The sequence below is a fragment of the Prionailurus bengalensis genome, chromosome D2 (genome assembly GCF_016509475.1).
Source record: "Prionailurus bengalensis isolate Pbe53 chromosome D2, Fcat_Pben_1.1_paternal_pri, whole genome shotgun sequence".
Classification (NCBI taxonomy): Eukaryota; Metazoa; Chordata; class Mammalia; order Carnivora; family Felidae; genus Prionailurus; species Prionailurus bengalensis.
In genome coordinates this window covers 20,006,932-20,025,637 of record NC_057351.1, presented here as the reverse complement: position 1 = coordinate 20,025,637, position 18,706 = coordinate 20,006,932, and the positions used below count along the sequence as shown (strand labels likewise).

At 37.4% G+C, this 18,706-nt stretch overlaps 1 protein-coding gene across 4 annotated transcripts in view; it reads right to left on the bottom strand.

Annotated features, from left to right (window-relative positions):
• BICC1 (BicC family RNA binding protein 1) overlaps positions 1-18,706 on the bottom strand; it is a 306,509-nt gene that overhangs the window by 28,514 nt on the left and 259,289 nt on the right. For all 4 annotated transcript variants that reach the window (XM_043596375.1, XM_043596377.1, XM_043596376.1 and 1 more), the window contains exons 4-10: positions 10,946-11,025; positions 9,157-9,315; positions 7,007-7,060; positions 6,371-6,565; positions 5,925-6,176; positions 3,259-3,390; positions 1,039-1,225 (exon numbers count right to left, since the gene is read on the bottom strand). In XM_043596375.1, the coding sequence (XP_043452310.1) occupies positions 1,039-1,225; positions 3,259-3,390; positions 5,925-6,176; positions 6,371-6,565; positions 7,007-7,060; positions 9,157-9,315; positions 10,946-11,025 (1,059 nt within the window). The remainder of the gene's footprint in view (positions 1-1,038; positions 1,226-3,258; positions 3,391-5,924; positions 6,177-6,370; positions 6,566-7,006; positions 7,061-9,156; positions 9,316-10,945; positions 11,026-18,706) is intronic.

Genomic DNA, 18,706 nt, shown 5'->3' with positions numbered 1-18,706 from the left:
TCTCAGATCAACACTGAGTGAGGCAGAATGATTTCCTAGGGTTATTACATTCACTTTTTATATTAAGGCTACTGAAAAATGTGCAAGAAAGTAGTGAACTAGCACAACTGCAACATGGCAATGAACTTTAGCCTGTCAGATGGAAATCCATAAATGAGGCAGTACATATCATCACAACCATGAAATGCCTCACCTCACTTTCTCAAAGAACTAAGGCACTGAGGGGGTGATGCTCTTTCATCTTCTATTTTTCTTTTTCATCTTCTTCACCTTAGATATAAATACAAGTCCATTTGCCCCTCTTGGTGGTCGCAGGCTAGATTTCCTCTGCATCTGGATGAGGCAGTTCTGACCTCTGGGTGTGGGGGTTCTGCTCACTTTCACTTCCCCCTCTCCCTACCCCTCATACAGATCTGCAATTACTTTTTTTTTTTCAACGTTTATTTATTTTTGGGACAGAGAGAGACAGAGCATGAACGGGGGAGGGGCAGAGAGAGAGGGAAACACAGAATCGGAAACAGGCTCCAGGCTCCGAGCCATCAGCCCAGAGCCCGACGCGGGGCTCGAACTCGCGGACCGCGAGATCGTGACCTGGCTGAAGTCGGACGCTTAACCTACTGCGCCACCCAGGCGCCCCCTGCAATTACTTTTTGAAAAGCACACTGGATAATCTTTACCTCTAGGGATGGATGGCAATATTGCAAATGCAAGAGAGAACAAACACATAAATTATAGTTAGCCTGCTCACTTCACTCTCAATGGCATTCTTAATTTAAAAGAACAAACACAGCCACTGAAAATGAAACAGTTAGACCTCGATTATTTATGCCGAAATAAAAAGAATCTGAGTAACAAAAATCTATATTCTAACAAAAAAACCCAAAATGGATTGATGTGAGTTTTGTTGCTTTTTCACTTGATCTTAGAGCCTGATGAGAGAAAAAGCCTTTAAAATGTAGTCCCAAAAGGTAGAAAGAAAGGGAACTGGCTAAGCAATCCCCCAGTGACGGAGAAGCGCTATAATAATAAATTTTATACCTAGTCCAGTGAGTCCAAGGCCTGCTGAAGCTAAGATGTCCAGGCTGGGACATGCCAGGCCGGCAGGGCACGATGCTGGGGATGGACTGGTTGCTATGGTAACCCCACTGCTTTCAAGTCCGAGGAGACATTTCCTTGCTTCATACATATTTAAGGCATTTCGCTCAACACTTTTCACAATCACAGACTATGAAAACACATAATGGGAAAGAAAAAGGTGATATGCAAGTAGTCTACAATGTATTGGGAGGTGGGTGAGAAACGAATATGGTAAAAAGGATTCCAGTCAGGGAATCAATGCTGTTTTAAAATCAATTAAAAATTCTAACCGCTTATTTCTTATGTTTATTCCTTTTGGTAAAACCATAAAATGTTAGTGACATTTTATTGGGTATGTCCTGTGTGCCAGGAAACTGCACATACATCTTAATGCCTGGCAGACACCTTCTGGGTGGGACTGAATATTCATATTTAGTGAGGATAAGGGACCTATCCACAGGCACAGCCTAGCTGGAGGGGCAGCGAGAAGACTGGACCTCAGGTTGTTCGCATCTACAGCCCATTCTCTTTATGTCCACTTGACTTTTTTTTACATTAAAGCTTTCTGCCCTTTATCTCATCTTTACAAAACAAATCAAACTAGTCACTACATACAGACTGCATAATAACAGTCACTTACATTTGACATTTATAGCCTACTAGTTAACTAACCGACCTTAAGGTACCACTATTCCTCACTGATATCTATGGCAAAGCTTATGGTAAAATAAATTTCTAAACAATGTATTTTTTCTCAATGGACTCATCTAGAAAATTGGAAGTGTGAACTCAAGAGGGAGAGCCTCCAATGGGCAATAAAGAAAATTTGTGACTGAGAAAGCAGTTAATGCAGTAGTCAGCTTCAGGGCCAACTAGGAAGAATTAAATGGCCCTGGGATGCTAAAAGGTTTTAGAATTCTCACAATCTATTTTCCCCTGATATGTGCTCATTTCTTACTAAACTCCAGGAATTTCTCGTGTGTTTGACCCTCTTTATATGCACAAAATCTCTTCTGTCTTTAGCTTTTAGTCCTGGTATCTACAGTGACTTCAGTCAACTCAAATTAGTCAAGCATGAAGCTTCAAGATACATAAAATTAATGTCCTGTTCTGTTCTCTAACTCTAAACTCATTATATTAAGCTCACTTAGAATAAATCCTATCTTTTCCTTTAAAGTTTACTTTAGAAGAAGGCATGATTGTTTTTCTTTAGACACTGAACGCCATGTTATTTACATATATACAAAATTGTCCATGATACATACTATACATACACCATGATACACATAACAAGATTAACAAAAATTAAAAAATGGAAAGCATAACTGTTATGTGTTTTAACTACTAGAATAAAAATTTTCATAAATGATTTCATTAGTACATGTTAAAAGAAGCAACTTGCTTCTTGTCTTCTGACATCTGGTACAAAGGTCTCTTCAGGGTGTATAACTAGGCATAAATACTGGGGGGTCGAGGCTATCAATATTTTCAGTGTGATCTGACAGTCGCTATTGTTCCTCAAAGTGGCTGTACCAATTTACCAAACATTAATGTAGGAACATTCCTCTTCCCTCACATTCTCACTAGCATTTAACATCATCAGGTTTATCCTATTAAATTTTGACTATACATGTAATTATTGTAATTCTGCAAGATCTTAGAGGAGAAGTTCCAAGAAGGCTGAACTGGGAATACTTCATTATTTACTTTTGATCGTTATTATCACTTTATTTTCTTAAAGAGGACGGGCACCTATTCTTTAAATCTCCAGGGCCAGCAGAGTGGCTCACAGAGTACGTAAGCTAAATATTTTTGAATTGCACTGGATATGTACACATACACATGCACACTTAACACAATGTTTAGCCTTATTTAACTCTCTGATAACTTAACAAAGCTGAAAGTTACCAGACTGCAAATTAATAAAAATGTATTTTCTCTTCTCATATATTTGTAAAAAATAATGGTCATTCAATATGGACTCCAAAACCAACCCATATTTAAATAAAATGATGATCAATAATGAATGGTACAAATTTATGTATTTAAATAACTAAGTATAATATATAATGATATATATATATAATATAGAATATTTAATTCCATGTATATGCAAATAACATTTATATGAAAACAGAACTAGTTGGAACATGGTGCTCTGGGTCTGGACTCTGAACCCACCTTGCTTGGCTGTTTTGGCTTCGGTTTAATGCTGATGAAGACATCAAGCTGTTCCATCAGCTGGGCAGTGAACTGTGGGTCCACTTCAATTTCTTCCTTCATATCAAACATCAACACAAGAGGAAGACAACCCTACGAAATGTCACAAAAGAGAGTGTCAGAGGTAAAAAACATTACTCATTTAAACATCTGATAACTTAATGTGCCTACAAATAATGCAATATTCTATGGGCTTAAAGAATAAACCCAAGTATTAAAGCTAAATTACATACTTTAACAAAGCTTAGAAAACTGGTGTGGAAATAATACTGAGGGCACAAACTATTTTTTAAAAGACAACATTATACATGTCTGAAGTTTTCTGTTATTGGCTCTGAATTTTTTTACTCACTTTCCACCTTGGAAAACTCTTCCATTCTCTGACTTCAGTTTTGTTACAGGTGCCAGAAATTAGATTCTCATCCACATCAACAGTATGAATCTTGTGCTTTTGCTCAAAGACTTACAGTAGTGATTTTTTATCGCCTTCTGAATGAAATCTAAACATGTATCAGTAGAGATGTCCACAATCTGGCCCTTTGCTTATGCAATCACAGGTCTGTATGTCTATACATCTGTCCCTTCCCCAGGTTAGACCAGCCTCTTGACCACTGTTCAAACAGATACTGTACTTTGGTCTCAACTCACCAAAAGGCTTCTTCACCAACCAAAGTCCTACCTCTCTTCTGCTGCAGCTCCAACCTTATCTCCTTCCTGAGATAAACTGCTACTACTGTTCCTTCTTTTAGCCTTCTCACTTTTTAGCACTGCACAGGTTAGCACTTGTTTCTTTCTCTGATGCTTTCTTCCTGGCCCCGAATCTACTACATATAGGAACCACATCCCATACTTTTACTGATTCACAGGATGCTCAGTACTAGCCTGCCTAGTACTAGTTGGGTTCTGTATATAAGTATCAGGAGAAATAACAGCCAAATACACTGAATTAAAGTGAAATTACTGTGCTTCATTTTCCTTGTGGATAAAAGTGATTTTTGGATTTAAAATATAGATTAAAAGCCTTTTAATTTACTCCTCTCTTCCTCACTTCTTTCAATATTGTACAATAATATATCTCATTGCACACTTGTATTTTTGGCAGGTACGGTCAAAGCATGAATATGAACTCCTAACTGCATAGAATGCCTGAAAAAGTTCACTTAAAATAATACTTCAAGAACTTTAAAATCAGAAAAAAAGAAAATTATGAAAAGTAATCATAATAATCTTTGGATACAAATATGCTACCTAACTAGTGATATTTTAAAAGTAGTCTGGTAAACTAAGCTTGGCTAAAAAAAATCATTCACAACAAAATAATTATGTATGCTTAATGACTGTAACAAGTTCTTATCTGTCTGAGGAATGGAATCAACAATAAAAATTTGGATTTTCTGAAAGTTTCTCAAAAACAAATTCTGTGAGTTAACAATAGCAAAGATCACACCCGAAGGTTACTGATTCAAATGTCATTATAGATCAAGTTCTTGAACAGAATAAAATGGTGTTTTTAATAAGAATATTTATGAGTCCACATTGTGTCAATCCACTTTGTTACTATGTATCAACCTACACACTGTGGTCTTTTTTTTTTTTTTAATTTTTTTTCCCAACGTTTATTTATTTTTGGGACAGAGAGAGACAGAGCATGAACGGGGGAGGGGCAGAGAGAGAGGGAGACACAGAATCGGAAACAGGCTCCAGCCTCTGAGCCATCAGCCCAGAGCCCGACGCGGGGCTCGAACTCACGGACCGCGAGATCGTGACCTGAAGTCGGACGCTTAACCGACTGCGCCACCCAGGCGCCCCCACACTGTGGTTTTTTTTTTCTTAAATGGTTTTTTTTTCAACGTTTTTATTTATTTCTGGGACAGAGAGAGACAGAGCATGAACGGGGGAGGGGCAGAGAGAGAGGGAGACACAGAATCGGAAACAGGCTCCAGGCTCCGAGCCATCAGCCCAGAGCCTGACGCGGGGCTCGAACTCAGGGACCGCGAGATCGTGACCTGGCTGAAGTCGGACGCTTAACCGACTGCGGCACCCAGGAGCCCCCCCACACTGTGTTTTTAAATGAATATAGGAAGGACAGAAATATAGCAAATTTTAAATCGGAACCAGTATCATATTATATAATTGCTATTCTCTTCAATGCGTTAAGACTCAAATTCAAGGCTTAAATTCCATTTTTTAAATTGTATCAGAGATTTTTGAAATTTTAAAATGTTTCAGGCCACTAAAATTTATGTCTTTGAGGGTAAAAAGTTATTTTTACTTTTCTGTTTAAACAGAAGACTTTGTCAAATGCAAACTAATACTACATGTCAGATGAAAATAATCACCTCCTACAAAATACAGCCCATTATTTCACTGTATCCGCTTTTGTGTTTAGTTTAAGTTAAAAAAAATACAACAAATAAATTACTCACCTATGCAATGAAATTAAGCTTGTGAGGTACTACATACTTTACTCTTATTTTATTTCCTTTTACCAAGAAACTTCCTTATCTGACAAGGCTTCCAAATGTTTTCATAAATACCAGTAGTATGGTATGTGCGCCAACATATACTGTACTCAAAGAAGTAAATGAAGTAAAATAAAATAGGAACACTAATATCAATAAACCTACCATGAGATATTGCCTTGCAAGACAGACAGATTCAATGGTGCCCTGGAGGTAGACGGTGGATTTCTTTTGTGGGTTACTGGGGTCAGGAAAGTGGATCTGAGCACCTGTTCTTTGCATGATATGTTTGATGTTGCTTCCATTTCGACCCATCATAAAGAGATGATGTTGAGCTGCAATATCTAGTTGTGTGCTCACAGGAATAGCTGATGCCAAGCTCCCAGCGAGATGTTCCAACAGCATAGCGGTTCCTTCCTAGGAGAAAAGGGTGGGAAATAATCCTATAAAATGACTGTCCATATACAAGGAAAGATTCTAGTGTACTTCTAATTGCTACAGACAATTTCAAAGAATTCTATAACCCATAATGCAATACAAGGAAAAACTCTGAAAGTAAAACTTGCATAATTTGTACACTTACAATGTTCATAATTATCTAAATTACTTACCTTCACAGCGCTGGTGTTATTCTGAGACCCTCGTACTATCACAGTAGCACCATACATTCGGGAACGCTGTTTAAATGACACTGAAATGTTGTATGTTTGTGATATGTGCTGAATCGAGGGGGAGTTAGGATCGGGAACTGGCTGAAGAATCCCAGCGATTGGTAACTCAAACATCAGCACCAAAGGAAGCAGCTCCTAAATGAAAGTATTAGAGCCCGAGGCAGACAGTTGAGTCACTGCATGTTTAGAGATATGCATAACTTGTTCTTTTTTTTTCTGAGGATGGAATTCTAAAACATAAATTGCTTTTATTACAGATATAAAGCTTGAGCAAACTAGGTAGTTTCTCGAATAAAAGGAGTCTGTGAAACCAGAGAGTTTGTAACCTAAACTGCCTGTGGTATTCTTCCTCGGGCCTCTTTCTGATCACCTCAAAATCATCAGAGAAACGGAGTCAGGTACAAAATGGAACATCACTAAGAAACATCTTCAACACATTAAAACAACTTCTGTCACTATTTCCTACCTATTGAACATATGATTTGGTTATAAATTGATACACTGAGATATTTTTATTGCCTTATGATTCAAACACTGCTGATACTGATTTAGAGTATTAAAGTAATAAATAGTTACCCGAATTCTAACTCGGGCAGATTCTACTCCTGCTGGTTGTCCTGCTATAGATACCTGCAAAAATAAGAAAATACAGTAGATTTATTTTGAGCCCACATGTGCTTTTCCAGCTATCTACACCCTTGCCACTCAAAGTGTCATCCAAAGTGTTATCTAGGAGCTTGTTAAAAATGAAGGGTCTCGGGGCGCCTGGGTGGCGCAGTCGGTTAAGCGTCCGACTTCAGCCAGGTCACGATCTCGCGGTCTGGGAGTTCGAGCCCCGCGTCAGGCTCTGGGCTGATGGCTCGGAGCCTGGAGCCTGTTTCCGATTCTGTGTCTCCCTCTCTCTCTGCCCCTCCCCCGTTCATGCTCTGTCTCTCTCTGTCCCAAAAATAAATAAACGTTGAAAAAAAAAAATTAAAAAAAAAAAAAAAAAAAAAAGAAGGGTCTCAAGCACCAACCCAGACCTGCTTAATCACAATTTGCATTTTAACAAGCTCCTCAGCTGATTTGTGTCAACTGATTTACATCAACCCCCAGACTTATGTAAGCCTCACAGTCCCCATAATGCCATCCTGCTCCCCTTCTCATTTCTTGTTTACTGCATTTTCTACCTTTTGTTTAAACTCTGCATACTGTATATCAACTCTGTACAATATATTAATATACAATGATATTGCTGCAGTAGGTACTCGAAATATTGAACCACTTCATGCTAATTGGTTAAAAAAAACTATTGCTTCAACACCACCTCCAGCTCTCTCCTGGGATCCCCTGAACTTTCCCACGATCCATCAAGTAAAAAATTAATCTTGGGGGCGCCTGGGTGGCTCAGTTAAGCGTTCAACTTCAGCTCAGGTCACATCTCATTATCTCATGGCTCGTGAGTTCAAGCCCCACATCAGGCTTTGTGCTCACAGCTGAGAGCCCAGAACCTGCTTCGGAATCTGTGTCTCCCTCTCTCTCTGCCCTCCTCCGTTTGTGCTCTCTCTCTCAAAAATAAACATTAAAAAATTAAAAAAAAAAAACAAAAAAAGAATTAATCTTGGCATGAGAGTAAGGGTGTAGGGCTCCAGGACACTGCTCCTAATGGACCATGCCCCGTGCCATACCAATTGTCAAATGTTTTGAATACTGCCCTTGCTTTCTATCTATCTTCCTTATGTGTGTGTCACCATCACCATTAGTCCTCATAGAGAAAAGACTACCCTATTCATCTTTGAGGCTGACAGTTTCTAGTATTGTGATTAGAGAGAAAATTTCCAAATAACACAAATAATGCTATCTGTTCTTCAAGTACTGAAAGTGCTTTGTATGGACAGGTAAGTTTCATTTGTTTCCAAATACAAGAACTAGAAAAAACGTGTATAAACTAAAGAGAAACATAATTCCACCAACGTGAGGGAGTCGGGCACTCGTGCGTGGCCTCTGAGCAGGTGATCTGGTGTACCCTGGAGAACCACGGGTATGATGCTACCAACAGAATCCCCACACTGAACAGGTTCTTGGACCAGGCAAGGCTGTAGGTCCTTTCCTAATGTAATGCTCCCTGGGCCTTTCCTTAGGGACTTCGTTTTATATTGCCATCGCATTTATGTTGCTCCCCTCTCTTCTACCAACCAGAGATAAGCACTTTATGGCCTACCTATAATTCATCTCTTTAAAAAAGTAGAGCACCTTCAATCTCCTGGGAAAGAGTCATACATTCTTATTTATTTTTATTTTTTCATATAGTTGACACACAATGTTACATTAGTTTCAGGTGTACAACATCAGTGATTTGACAAGCTTATACACTATGCTATGCTCACCATAGCTACCATCTATCATCATATGTTGCTATTACAACACCACTGGCTATATTCTCTATGCTGTGCCTTTTATTTCCATGACTTACTCATTCCATAACTGGAAGCCTGTAACTCCCACTCCCCTTCACCCATTTTGCCCAATCCCCCCTCTCCTCTAGGAAGCATCAGTTTGTTCTCTGCATTTAAAGGTCTGATTCTGGTGTTTGCTTATTCATTCATTTCTGTATAGTCACATATTAGTAAAATCAATATGGTATCTCCATGATTATTCTTTTGCTTTCATCTCCCAAAAAAGATATGCATATGGAAAATCAAAGCTTTAATCTGTCCCATAACAGTTCATGTGAAAAGACAAAGCACCTGGTTGCTTTTTTCTGCTTGGTTATTCCTGTTGGAATCTGGAAAGTGGATGTGGCATCCTGTTTCTTCCATCACTTTTTTAATATTGTTGCCACCTTTGCCGATTACATGAGAATGTTCTGTATGTGAAACATCCATCTTCAAAGTGACTCGATTGCTCTACATGGAAATAATGTATTATTTCTTGATGCATGCAAAAGGAAGGAACAACTCCTTAAAACACATTTTATCCAAGGGGACAGTACTAAAAACAAGCGACCTGGTGGGAAATCTTACAGATTTTTTGGAATCATATTAATCTATAAATGTGCAATTTCTATCATTTCTCTTTGGCTATACAAGATATTTATTTGGAAAATATCATTTAAATAAAGTCAGGCAGAGTTACAAATAAATTACTCGACTCATTTTTTTCTTTAACAGACATTATTCATGAAACATTTAATTCAAATAACTAAAAACAGATGAAAACAACTGCAAGACTGAATATATGTATGTTAGTAGGACTGTTGAACTGTGACAGAAAACAATAAAAATAAAACTCAAAACTAAAAAGGTATTTGTAAGCATTGTTTTCACAACCAGTCCATTACTATAGGCCAAACTACAGAGCAGATCTACTATTCTTGCTGGTAGGAAGAAGAGTGAGGAAAGGAAAACAAAGCACAGCTCTATAGCAGTAACACGGCTTACATAAACCAGTACAAAGTGTAAGATTAGTTATAATAAAACAAAATGTAAAATTCTAAGACATAATGAATAACTGTGGTCATGTTAGAATCTATGTATTTAATTTTGGGAAATTCAGTATTGTACAATTATAAACACATGAAATATTTTCTCATTTATAAGACTAATATCAAAATTCTTCAGTCCTTCAGTTTTTAAAGTAAAATTAAAAAGTCAAAATAAGACATTAAAAATATCAATAGTTTTTACATCTTAATTCTTAAATTTTAAACATATCCATTAAATACTTTGGTCTTTACACTTTGTTCTTCTTTTAGTTTAGCATTTTAAATACAGGGAACATACATTCTTTTTTGGGAAAAAAATTAGAATATTTAATAATTAGAAGGTGAATAATTCCAAAAATTAAAAGAACAAGAAAAGGGGAAAAAAAAAAGGAAGAGATCAGAAACTATTTCAATGGAATATCAGGTCGCAAAACACAGTGGTTAAGAACCAGACAGCCTGGATTTAAATCCCACTTCTCCATTTATTAGCTACAGATTCTGGGAAAATTCCCTAATATCTCTGTGCTGACTTAGTTATAAGCATTAAACAAATTAGTATTTGTAAAATGCTCAGCAAAGTGCCTGACATATACTAAGTGATTTAGAAATATTTACTAGAATAAATTCTCACAAGGGAGTGTATATTTTTACACATCTAAATTTCCCTATTATCTCTCTATACCTATACATGCAGAGAGAAAGAACTTACAAAAGAAACTGTCAGGTTTCATGCCATCATGCACAATTATATAGAAGATCATTCTGGCATCATAAAGGCAATATGCTAATTCTTCTAAACTTCATTATTTGCCCCACACTAATCAGGGTCAGTGTTGATTTCTGAAAATATCACTCAATTACCCAGCATGACAGAACCCATTCAAATTTTAAACAGAATTTTACATCCATTGTAGAAACACACATGCTTATTTTAAAACCCACCATTACTTTCTCCTGGTTTTTCTTCTCCAAATGGTTCTTTTCATAACAGCATGAAGTAGCCCTTGCAGAGACAAGGTTCTGACATCTGAGTGTCCTTAACATTCACTTACTTTTGTGTCTAAGACAGACATGATCATTTCCTTGGCCTCCTTAACATCTTCTTTCTTTCCAGAAACCTTAATATGGGGATCTATAAGAAATCAAAAAAGGGCTCATGTGAAACCCCTAAAACTCTTTGTTTTAAAATTGATGTTACAATATAAGAAAATAGATTCCATAAGAAATTAAATATTTGATTCATTCTAGGTGTGTTAACACTGCAATTAAGACAGGAATATGGAAAATCCCCAAGTTGTACATTTATCTGTGTGGTCTTTTCCTTCTGACAACTGGCCAAATCACTTACCTGCAAAGTAAGTTTATCATATAATTTTTTTTAAACAAGAATCTATAAATTCAATTTATGACTACATTCTTGCTATACTCCAAGCCCTTATCTAGGGCTTTAGATGCATGAGCTCATTTAATCCATAAGCTAATTTAATCACAGTTCTGTGAGGTTATTTCCAGAGGAAACTAAGGCATGGAGCAGGTTAGTAACTTGCCCTAGAAAACCACCAATAGGCTCATTCATTATAATCTCATGTCTTCCAACTCTGCATCCAGACTTTAAACCATGTGCTAACCTAATTCGGAAGGTATCTTTACAGGTCAAGGTTAACAGAATAAAACATAATCTTCATTCAGTAATATTTAATATTTATTCAGAATTAGTGTTAAATGGCTAATATATACTATATGTGTTATTTATTACAGCCACAGAATGTTATAAAGGAAAGCATTAATTCATTCAGCAAGTATTTCCTGTACCAGGCACTATTCTAGGGCCCAAGGGATATATTAGTGAAGAAAAAGACCTTTGTCCACATGGAGCTGACAGTCTTGTACAGGGAGACAAAACTGAATCAAATAAACAAATTATCTAGTGTATTATAACATAACTGTTATGAAGAGGAGAACAAGACAAAAGCATGAGGAGGACCAGCTGTGGGAAGGGGTCAGTGCATTAGGCCTGATTCAGAAAGTGAGGTCTGAGTAAAAGCTTTGAGGAGATGAGACAGCTGGCCAAGCTAGAATCTTCAGAAGGGAAACATCACAGCTAAAACTCTCCGGTGAGGACGTGTCTCTTCTCTCTTTCTAAGTCTCTGCCATAATAGGGTGCTCTATTACCCCATGGGTAGCCTGACAGAGACCAAGACCATTTTGAGGTAAGCCAGAAGTTCCATACCACTAGCCTTATGATAAAGTGATATCACGAAAGCAATAAAGCTGGATAACAGAGCATCATCATCACCATCATTAGTGATGCCAATCTTACTGACTGCCTATAACACGCCACCTTCTCTGTGGAGTCCATCCTACACTGAACTACACCTCAGATCAACAACAGGGTCAGGAAATATTAGCTGAGAATTCCAAACCATCAATTCTCTAGGATAAGAAAAGAGAATCACCTGGTGGGAATTTTATCAAAGTACATGTACTTCCCTGGTATCATGACTTACCCATCCTCAACCAGCAGTCCATCTGAAAATCAATGCCATGATGAGCATGTCATATTAACAAGGTCAAAATGAGCAACTGAAGGATGGATGCATGGGTGGATGGATGGATGGATGGATGGAAGGAAGGAAGGAAGGAAGGAAGGAAGGAAGGAAGGAAGGAAGGAAGGAAGAAAGAAGGATGGATGGATGGATAGGAGAGATGGGAGAGATGGGAGAGATGGGAGAGATGGGAAGGAGGGAGGAAACCCTGTCCTAAAGCTACTGGCTCTTAGGACCAGGACAGAACAATCATAGTCAACAACAGTGCACCACCAAGCTTCAGAACTAAGGAATGCATCTGGCTTCCTGGGGAGACATTCCAGCAACTGTATTTTGAGTCAATGCCATCACCTCTAGCCCCCCACCAACCCCGCCAGACTGTCTCCTGGGAGCTGCCCTTGGCCTTAGACTCTTTTCCTTAACCCGTTCTTTAATCCTTCCTCTGACACTTGCCATGTAACAGGGACACTGTGAAGATGAAAGACCTTACAATTTGTTTAAAGTATCAAGTATTATAAGGCAAGGGTCCTAAAAGTAGGGCAAAATCGATGTCCAACAAACTCAAGGTGGTATGGCATTGTGTCCACATTGCTTGCTCTTTGGTGCATTCTAACAGAAACCACTTGTTCTCTGTAGGATTATCACCAACTTTACCATAGTAATGTAAAAAAAAAAAGCATTTTCTTCAATAATTTTTATTATATGCATTATAACTCCTGTAGGCAATATTTATATTCCGAGCAGTCTACATTCAAAATTTTGATCTCAGCTATCTTTGACTTTGGTTTCAATTACTGTATGCTGACTCTGATGTTATTCTCTATTGAAAATGCTTACTCCTGGGGGATTAGAATCTGGCACTTCTCAAAACATACCTGATCACACTGAATTGTAGCACTTGCTAAAATATACGTTCCTGGGTCTCCAGGATCCAGTAATGGCATTTTGTTTGTTTCCCAAGTCATTCTTCAATCAAATACAGGACACAGCAGATGAAACCACATAAAAGATATAATTGTAGTGTCTTATGTATCAGGCAAGTATATATAACATAAAATGGTTCTACAGGGGAAAACATATTTTCTTACTAACAAATTAACAGTTAAGTATTGAGTGGTATGCTAATCTGAAAATCTATTACTTTACACATTGGATAATCACATTAAAATTCCTATGCATCTCCAGGTGGACAAGGAGACTCAGATCCAATTTATTTCTACCATCTCTGTATGAACAAAACAATAAGCAAAATAAAAAGCAAAAGCCTCAATAGAAAATACATTTTATTTCAAAGTGAAAGAGCACCATCTACTGACCAAAAATACAAATTATCAATGGACACAGAGCTATACACACAACACAGTCACCAACATGTAACATCAAGTCGTATCCAGGACCCAAATTAGCACTTGTTTGGAAAATGGTTCTTTAAATAATCAAGTCTCATAAGTGTAGAGAAAAATAAATATGACAAAATTCTGGTTTATACTGCTAATGAACCAAAAATAGTGTCTTCTTCATTCCCTCCTTTGTCCTTGCTCAAAAGATATCTATAGAATGTGAACTCTGATTCCAAGCTGAACTTAACATGCTTATTTTAAATCCTGAAATCCAGTTCTCCACATTCAATGAATGTTCCATTTCATAGTTTAAACGTGTCCTACATGGGACTGAGGTTTTATTAAGACCCATTCTGGAAATACTTGATGGAGAAAAGCCAAAGAATTAACTATATTAATAAATATAAAAGTAAAGAAAAGCCCATCTATAAAGATTGTTGAAAGATGGTACAGTAATAGGGAATAAATGTATAGTCTTCCCCTCCCTCAAAATAATTACTTTGAAGGACACCACCAATTTGGGCATGAAAATTTTAAGATATTTGCTCTAAAAATAATATTCATTGCTTTATAATCAACCCTCAAGTGCTCTAAACACAAGGATTGTCTTAATTGGTTTTATAACTTCCATGATGCCAGCCAAGTAGTAGATTATAAGTAAAACAGTAGGTGAATGGACTGAAGGTGCCCCTATTTTTTGGAAATGGCTACCTATACAGAGGAAGGAGATGGAAATCGATAGGAAGAACCTAAACTTCATATCTAAGGTGATCATATGTCCTGCACTTCCCCAGACAGTTTTGACTTCAAATATCCTGATCTCAGTACCTCTATAAAAATATAGAGAACTGTCAGATGTCCTTCCAGATTTGGGGTTTTAGATTCCTGTCCCATCAATTTGTTCCCAAATCTGTGGTGTAACCCTATGGAAGAGAGGAAGACCAGAGGGTGGTCCAACCTTCAATAGGTTGTATGAAGCTGTATGAAGATGGGTATAAAATGGGTATTTTACATGTGCATACTGCAAAAGAGGTAAACCTTTGAGCAAAAAGGTTTCTATGACTTCCATGTGGAAATTCATAAGGAGTTGATAAGGCAACAATTGTTCTTATAAGAATACATGCTAAAAACCATATTTTCAGTAAAGATAAATATTTAAAAGAGTTGGGATGTTATATGAACTTAAGTGAAGTTTAGTAATGGTTTTAAAAGTTTATCTCTTGGTACTCTGGTTGTACTCTCTGGTTTCCCATCCTTGGAATCATTCCCGTTCCTGGAAACATCAGTGAAATTTTTACTGCCTTTTCCTTCTTTCCTCAAGTTGAAACTTCCTTTCCCTTTCATTCCTGTCCCAGAGCAAAATCTATAGAAAAGACTCATGTCAGCCATTTTCATTGTAGTTATAATGCTACAGAAAGTAATGAGGGGCGCCTGGGTGGCTCAGTCGGTTAAGTGTCCGACTTCAGCTCAGGTCATGATCTTACACTCCATGAGTTCAAGCCCCACGTGGGGCTCTGTGCTGACAGCGTGAAGCCTGGAGCCTGCTTCAGATTCTGTGACTCCTTCTCTCTGCCCCACTCTCTCTGTCTCTCTTTCAAAAATCAATAAACATTTTTAAAAAATTAAGAAAAAAAAGAAAGTAATGAGTTGTTGACATATGATAGATTTAAGCCATCACTGTTTCACCAATGATTTGTTTGTAGCTACTTTCTTGTCTCCATGATTGAGTACGGTTGAGAAAAGATTCAACACCCAAAATTCAATGCAATGCTTTCATTTCTCAGCATGTTCTCTTGAAGAGAGAACAGAAAATCCTTGTTTAACTAACCTGACTCCTCCCACCCACAACACCCAAAATAAAAGATCATATTACAGTCATTTGTTTATGAAGAAAAGTCATATCATGGCCTGAAATCAAGATGGCTTTAGTACATTTTATGCATGTATATCAAACTAGCCTCAAATCCATAAGAGTAGACAGAATTCACTTTCCTTTTTTTTTTTTAATGTTTATTTATTTTCGAGAGAGAGAGAGAGAGAGAGAGAGAGAGAGCGAGCGAGAGCAGGGGAGAAGCAGATAGAGGAAGACACAGAATCCAAAGCAGGCTCCAGACTCTGAGCTGTCAGCACAGAGCCAGATGTGGGGCTCAAATCCATCAGCCATGAGATCATGACCTGAGCCAAAGTCAGATGCTTAACAGACTGAGCCACCCAGGTGCCCCAGAATTCACTTTCTTTTGGCTGGGAGACCTCTTCAGTTTTATTTCAAGTTCTTTCTAAGAAGCCTTAGCCTTTAAAACTGTCTAAAAAGGAGGGCATTGGCTGGGACTGGATCCATCAACACCATCAGGAGTTGTCAGTGTTGAAAGGCAGAGAGGTATCTCCACCTTGCTCCAAAATTCCCCACAATACTGGGAATATATCCACAACTAGCAAGTAGTTCTAAAGCAGTAATGGGTCAATTTTTTTTTTCCTATAAGGAAGACTGTGACTGTAGGGTATGGATTTTATCAAACAGCAAATATAAACCAAAACTCTAAAAAAGCCCTGGACATCTCAAGGGTACTGATTGACTTGGATTACATAGGGAAAAGCCAGCAGATATCATGCAGGATGTATTAAAAGTTTTAATGACTGACTCTGCAAAAGTAAAAGGTTACATTGTGGGGGGAAATATGTAAAGTCTACAATTATGATAATAAATTCTGAATTGTAAGTCATAAACAAGGTCTGTTACCTTGGAAAAGTCACTGAATCTCTGGAGTAGAGTTTCTTCAATGAGGGAGTTTGGTCAGAACATCATTATACTTCCAAATAAATCTAAATGTCTTCAGTGTAAAGCAGTACTATAACATTCTTCAATAAAACTAACTTCATAAACAACTTTGTTCTCCAAGTTTTTGGTATTTCATGATAAGCAGCTTACCCAAGACATCATAATGTTAATGTTTCCAAGAGCCTTAAACTATTAAGTAAACTATAGTTTACTTAAACTGGCAGTAAACACAAATGTGTGAAATAGTGATCTGCCGTGATCCATGACCGGCTTCAGAGTGGCAGCTTGGGCTTTCCTCTTGTTTTTCACACTCTAAGAATGCAATTAATTCTGCATCAATATAGGTGAAATTTGGTGTTCACTCCACTGAAATTTCATGAATAATGTGCTTGTAGGCACCAAACAAATGCAGTGAAAACCCTCTATGGAGATGGGAGTCTACTTCAAACTCTATCTGAGCCTTGTCACAGTTCAAAATTAGATACCACCCAATCCACGTGCTACTTTGATCACTTTTCCTTTAAGCTGGCAAATCACTGCTGATCAGCAAAAGTGAATTTGACTCATAATCATGGGGCCACAACCCACATTTTTCTGTGAAATAAAATTTTCCTTCTAACCTCTTGAGAAACAGACTTTCCTTTAAAAAAATGTTATAACAGGTCAAATAACATACCAATATCACATTTTTCAGTGAAGATATACTTTATCAACAGATAGAGAAAACCTGAACTGACTCATTAAATCTGACTAGAAATTATTTTAAAGGAATGAAACAGAATGACAGGAAGTCAACATACTTTAATTTTGAAGCCAGTAATACAGACTCCAGATTCTTTCAAGGAATGGTCTTTGACAAGAATTCTAATAAACTGAGAATAAAAAGGAGTATATTTGAAGAGTAGGTGGAAGAACTGAAGCTTTGAGTATTTAAGGGAAAATAGTGGCAAGCACCTATAACACATCAGATATTACAACTGGGATCAAGAAAAAAACAAATCTACCTGTTGCAGGCATTCCCCAAACTTACTGTGCTGCTTTAGAATAAGGCATAAAATCATCCGTATTTGCCTTATTTTAAAACAGAAAAAATCAATCTCCTTCCTAGTCAATTAGAAGAGAAGGGGAATGAAAAGAGAGAGAAGTGCAAAAGCAAATGTGTTTCAAAATAAAAACCTAGTTTTCATGAGAAAAATATGTTTCCATTGATACCCACAATCAGTTTACATGCCATGATGCCTCAGGATAACTTCCTATTCAAAATTCCATATGGCCGAATGAAACTTAATGCTCAACAGAGGAACTGTATTCTTTTTTCTTTAATGTTTGTTTATTTATTTATTTTTGAGAGAGAAAGAGGTCAAGCAGGGGAGGGGCAGAGAGAGAGGGGGAGAGAGAGAATCCCAAGCAGGTTCAGCACTATCAGTGCAGAGCCAGATGTGGGGCTCAAACTCACAAACCATGAGATCATGACCTGAGCAGAAATCAAGAGTGGGATGATTAACCAACTGTGCCACCCAGGCGCTCCAGAGGAAGTATTCTTGACATGATAGTGGCATACGTGACATGAACAAATCAAACAATAGAAAGTATAACTAGTTCCTGAAGACAATTCTCAGTTCAACTATTTGGCAATGACTAGGGAGGAGGTGCCTTCACACTATAGTAATGACAATTTTAGGCAGGTTCTTGCTAAATGAAAGAGTGTGTCCACATGCCAAGATGGAGCCTATGGAGCCTTTACCAACTAGGTAGAAAAGAGCTTTTAGCCAGAGAAAATTCACAGCTAGTTATAAGATATACAAGAACTTTTACTGATGGAATGCCTATATCTCCAATATAATCATCAATAAAACCATTCAAAATACAGTGACAATACACTCTTCTAATTGTTCTCTGTTGTTTTAAGTTTAGGAGGAAATAAGGAAAGAGAGAAGGAAGAGGTAAACTGGCATATGTCTCTTCTCTGTTTAAGATTCCTATGTGCCTTATCAAAGCTTTTATGTAGTTAGAAACAAGTTTTATGGACTTAGAAACAATTATGGACTCTAGAAACAATTTCAGAGAAGAACAAAATGCAAACAAAGTATAAAGCAAAATCAAGGCATAATAGGTGAAATAATCAAGAACAGATGGATTTAAGAAGTGTGA